Source organism: Anarrhichthys ocellatus, unplaced genomic scaffold, assembly GCF_004355925.1.
Source record: "Anarrhichthys ocellatus isolate YVR2014 unplaced genomic scaffold, GSC_Weel_1.0 scaffold217, whole genome shotgun sequence".
NCBI classification, from domain to species: Eukaryota; Metazoa; Chordata; class Actinopteri; order Perciformes; family Anarhichadidae; genus Anarrhichthys; species Anarrhichthys ocellatus.
The window spans coordinates 96,461-102,411 of NW_022280247.1; the positions used below are offsets into that span (position 1 = coordinate 96,461).

Consider the following 5,951-nt stretch of genomic DNA (forward strand, 5'->3'; position numbering starts at 1 on the left):
GGGGAAGAGGGTTAAACTGTTCTAAAGGACCAGAACACTGTTTTGGTTTCAGTTTCTTACTAAATGTAAGGCTGTGTTTTTATTTCTGGTTTTCACACAAGATTCACATACAACAATTTCAATTCAATGAAACAGTTACAGTGGCTACAAGAACTAATTCTAGCATTCCTCTCTGTCAGCCTTCATTGGTTTTGTAATGAGGTATTCTCGTCACTCTCTGACATTCCTACTTTTATGGGGGGTCTATCTTTCCTTTTGATGCTGTCCTCTGATAGCAAAAGGGTCTTCTGTCCTCCTCTAAGTGGGTAAGACAGAAAAGGGGGTCTTATTTGGGGTAACTAAAGGGTCTTATTTTACGTAACTAAAGGGTCTTATTTGGGGTAACTAAAGGGTCTTATTTGGGGGAACTAAAGGGTCTTATTTTGGCCATCTCTGAGGGGGTAAGAAGTCTATCCCATTCTCTAGTTGGGGTGGGGAGAAGCCCCAATCTCAGTTTTTCTGCTGCTTTTTATGCTGCTCTAAGGCTGGCACCTCCTTCATTTCATGTGTCACTCACACATGAGTCCTCCTCTCTCTAGAGCTGACACAGGATGTAACTGGTGGTAACTGGTTTGATGCTGCTAGAACCAGAAGCACTGTAAGGCTCTAGTGACTATTTTAAACAAAGTGTCTAACTCTAAACAGTTTATAAGTTAAATCACAGCGATCATAAAATAAAACAATTCACATTATGATGGTTATAAAAAGTGTAAATATGTTGTGCTGGTTATACTTTGAAATCAAAAGGGTTACAGGTTATAACAGCTATACTTTATGCTTTCATACTTTTCTACGATCTTTCTACAGTACTAATTCATTATTGAACTTTGCGCATAAGAATGAGATTAATCGCGTTTAAAAATTGTAATCGTTGCCCAGCACACATACTGTTTAACTGTAAAAAGACACAAACGTCCTCACTGAGAGACAAAGAGACAATGAGGCTTTGGTGTCGTGGGTCAGTGTGGACCTGGTCCCTGATCTTCGGCTCACATCTGGATCAGTGTAATCCGGTTCACAGCCGGTCTGGTCTGGAGTCAGTTTCACTCTGAGCTCAGATCATCAAAGTGGGTCAGACTGAGAGGAGGAGGCTGATCTGAGGATTATCTGCTGACACGCTTCATTACATACACGACAACAACGACAGCAGCAACAACAACAACGACAGCAACACCAACAATAACAGCAACAATAACAGCAACAACAACAGCAACACCAACAACAGCAACAACAACAGCAACAACAATAACAGCAACAATATCAGCAATAACAGCAACAATAACAGCAACAACAGCAACAATAACAGCAACAACAACAGCAACAACAGCAACAATAACAGCAACAACAGCAACAACCAATAACAGCAACAACAACAGCAACAATCAATAACAGCAACAACAACAGCAACAACAACAGCAACAATAACAGCAACAACATCAACGACAGTGACGACAACATCAGCAACAGAAACAATAACAGCAACAATAACAGCAACAACAGCAACAATAACAGCAACAACAATAACAGCAACAATAACAGCAACAACAACAGCAACAACAACAGCAACAATAACAGCAGCAACAATAACAGCAACAACAATAACAGCAACAACAACAGCATCAACAACAATGACAGCGACGACAACATCAACAACAGCAACAGAAACAACAATGACAGCGACAACAAATATTGTACTTTTTACTACATTTATCTGTCAGATTCAGATTATTAATTAACTGCTGACCCGGACGGAGGACATCGTCGGGCAGTGGAAAGAGCACTTTGAGGAACTCCTAAACCCGACCAACATGTCCTCTGCAGAGGAGGCAGCGCCTGAAGATCTAGGGGGAGGCTCACCCATATCCCTGGCAGAGGCCGCTGAGGTAGTCAAAAAGCTCCTTGGTGGCAAGGCGCCGGGGGTGGATGAGATCCGCCCTGAGATGCTGAAAGCGCTGGACATAGTTGGGCTGTCCTGGCTGACACGCCTCTTCAATGTCGCATGGGGGTCGGGATCAGTGCCCATGGACTGGCAGACCGGGGTGGTGGTTCCCATTTTTAAAAAGGGGGACCGGAGAGTGTGCTCGAATTACCGGGGTATCACACTACTCAGCCTCCCGGGGAAGGCTTATGCCAGGGTGCTGGAAAGGAGGCTCCGACCGTTTGTCGAACCTCAGATTCAAGAGGAGCAATGCGGATTCCGTCCCGGCCGTGGAACAGTGGACCAGCTCTTTACCCTTGCAAGACTACTGGAGGGGTTCTGGGAGTTTGCCCAACCAGTCTACATGTGCTTTGTGGACTTGGAGAAGGCTTTCGACCGGGTCCTTCGGGGGTTCTTGTGGGGGGTGCTGCGGGAGTATGGGGTGCCGGACCCATTACAACGGGCGATCCGGTCTCTGTACGACTGCAGTAGGAGCTGTGTCCGCATTCTCGGCAATAAGTCTGACACGTTCCCGGTGGGTGTTGGCCTCCGCCAGGGCTGCCCTTTGTCTCCGGTCCTGTTCGTGACTTTCACGGACAGGATATCTAGGCGCAGCCTGGGGGTGGAGAACGTTAGGTTCGGGGGTCTCGGGATCACCTCTCTGCTGTTTGCAGATGATGTGGTCCTGTTAGCCTCCTCGGATCGTGACCTCCAGCATTCACTGGGGCGGTTTGCAGCCGAGTGTGAAGCGGCGGGGATGAGAGTTAGCACCTCCAAATCTGAGGCCATGGTGCTCTGCCGGAAACCGGTGGATTGCTCCCTCCAGGTGGGGACGGAGTGCCTACCTCAAGCGAAGGAGTTCAAGTATCTTGGGGTCTTGTTCACGAGTGAGGGTAAGATGGAGCGGGAGATCGACAGACGGATCGGTGCAGCTGCAGCAGTAAAGCAGGCGCTGCACCGGACCGTCTTGGTGAAGAGGGAGCTGAGCCGGAAGGCAAAGCTCTCAATTTACCACTCGGTCTACGTTCCTACCCTCACCTATGGTCACGAACTCTGGGTCGTGACCGAAAGGACAAGGTCGCGGTTACAAGCGGCCGAAATGGGCTTCCTCCGTAGGGTGGCCGGGCTCAGCCTTAGAGATAGGGTAAGGAGCTCGGTCATCAGGAGGGAGCTTGGAGTCGAGCCGCTACTCCTTCGCGTCGAAAGGAGTCAGCTGAGGTGGTTCAGCATCTAATTAGGATGCCTCCTGGACGCCTCCCACTGGAGGTTTTCCAGGCACGTCCAACTGGGAAGAGACCCCGGGGAAGACCCAGAACACGCTGGAGGGATTACATCTCCCAGCTGGCCTGGGAACGCCTCGGGATCCCCCAGAATGAGCTGGAACATGTTGCCGGTGAGAGGGAGGTCTGGGTCAGCCTGCTTGACCTGCTGCCACCGCGACCCGACCCCGGATAAGTGGTGGAAAATGGATGGATGGATAAAACACTTAATCAAACAGATGTGACAAAGTGCTTCAGAACACAATATAAGAAATAATTGTTTAAACAAAACATCACAAACAATAATAACAATATGATAATAAAGTGGTAAAACAAGATACAAACAAAACGGATCAAATGAATTTGCTTCTTTTCTCAGATTGAAGTCACAATTTTAAAACTTCTTTGGTTCATGTTTCTGAGACTCTGCTGCCTCCTGCTGGTTCATAAAAGTATTATATATATTTAATATATACTCTTACAGCTTCATATTAATATATATATATATATATATAATACAGTATATACTATTAGAGCTTCAGATTAATATTTTATATATTTAATATATACTATTACGGCTTCATATTAATATATATATATATATAATATATACTATTACAGCTTTATATTATTATATATATAATATATACTATTACAGCTTTATATTATTATATATATAATATATATTATTACAGCTTTATATTAATATATATATAATATATACTATTACAGCTTCATATTATATATATAATATATACTGTTACAGCTTTATATTAATATATATATATATAATATATACTATTACAGCTTTATATTATTATATATATAATATATACTATTACAGCTTTATATTAATATATATATAATATATACTCAGATACTTCAGATTAATATTACTGCTCATTAGAAAATAAGACATATGAAACGTAAATCTAATCCTTTATTCAGAAAAATACAATCATGTCCTGTCATGATCATCATCATCATCATCATCTTCATCTTCATCATCAAAAGTTTTCATGTTACAAACTTAAAAATATCACAATTTGTTTCATAAAACTTAAAATTTAAAAGGTTGTTAACTTGGATTTAATTAATTTATCTAAACTCACAAACACACCATTAAACAAAAAGCTGCTGAATCTGATTTCCTGAATATTCAAAACATAATTTGCCTTTTATAAACCAAACAGAGCTCTTTAATATCCACACTTAAGAAAAGAACTTTAAATATCAACAACTCAGAGGAGCAAACAATAAGGAAATATCAAATAAACTCTAAGGGAACATTAAGGAAACAATAAGGAGGAAAGAGGAAAGAGAGGAAAGAGATAAAGGAAGTTAAATGAGAATTAAAAGCAAACAATAAGAAGAAAAACTGGAGGAAACATTCAGAAAAATCAAAGAAACCTGAAAGAAATATGAACCAACCAGTAAATAAGAATTTATTAAAAGTGAACATCAGGAACATTTAAATGGATTAAAGGAACATGTTGATGTTTGAACTTTGCTCTGATGGAAACTAAAAAAAACATTCAGTCCAAACTTTTTTGAAAACGCCGTCCAATTAGGCGCCACGTTCACATTCTAATAAATCATTTTCACATCACAGCTAATTAAAAAAGTTTGGTTCCATATTTATTATGAAAGATAGATAACTGAAAAAAATTCTCAGAAATATCTTAGTCATTACTTTTTAATCTCATAATAATAATAATAATAATTTAATCATGATTTACAAAGCCATAATAATAAAACAGCAAACATTTTTTATTCAGTCAAATTATTGATTATTATTTCTCCCACCCTGACCATCAGGGATGCCTCTGATTGGCTCCCATCATCTGTCAGTCACACCGAGTGTTTCACGGATGTTGTACCGCCCTCCCCCTGATGGGGGCGCTGCAGTCAGTCCACACAAACAGCAGGGCCAAGGTCAAAGGTCAGCACGTGTCCTTCAATCCGACCAATTGGGCGCTCTCCTCCCACAGCTTCCTCGCCACGAAGTTGTCCCGCCCCTCTGGAGCCGCCTCCTTCTCTGCACAGTCACTGACGACGAAACAAGAACAAAACTTGTTTTTGACTTACGAGGACACGACATTGGTTTACATTCATTCCATAGAAACGGATTCAAAACTACAACACAAAGAAACTCAGAGAACTGTTGTGACCGACTAGTACTAGCAGGTTAGCCGTTAGCTCACCAGCTCACCGGGAGTACTCGCTACGTCACCAAACTTTTAGCTCCGCCTATTTTAGGAAAACATTTTGATACGTTTAAGCCTTAAATATAATGTATTCCTGCTGTTTGTCCTCATATTGAGTCCTTATAATGTAGCTATTACAGATTAATACACACTCTAAAAAACTCTTAAAAAAGGGCATAAACCCCTCCCCCACACCTAAAGTATCGTCCCGATTGGCCCTCCAGACCCGGCGTCACGGCGCAGTACACGGTGGTCTGACATCCCTGACTGGGGGTCTTCATGAGCAGCAGGGAGGGGAGTCTCAGCAGCGCCCCTAGCATGGGGAGCCAGCCCTCCACGTGACGACCCAGTTCGGTCCGGATCACACCCGGGTGGAGACAGAATGACGACACACCGGAGCCTGAAGGGAGACACCGAGGCCAGTGTCAGCAGGTAGAAACAACAGGCTACTGTCAGTCCATTAATATATTTATCTGGTGTGTAGTGTTTGTGGGGACCTCTTAGTGTGTTGAATGTTTAGTGTTTGTG

General features: G+C 42.5%; 1 protein-coding gene across 1 annotated transcript in view; it reads right to left on the reverse strand.

Moving 5' to 3' along the window:
- Nucleotides 1-4,150: 4,150 nt before the first annotated feature.
- Nucleotides 4,151-5,951, reverse strand: part of LOC116400915 (retinol dehydrogenase 12) — a 4,261-nt gene continuing 2,460 nt past the window's right edge. The window contains exons 6-7 of the mRNA XM_031879021.1: nt 5,619-5,823; nt 4,151-5,265 (exon numbers count right to left, since the gene is read on the reverse strand). Coding sequence (XP_031734881.1) covers nt 5,160-5,265; nt 5,619-5,823 — 311 coding nt within the window. The 3' untranslated portion in view covers nt 4,151-5,159. The remainder of the gene's footprint in view (nt 5,266-5,618; nt 5,824-5,951) is intronic.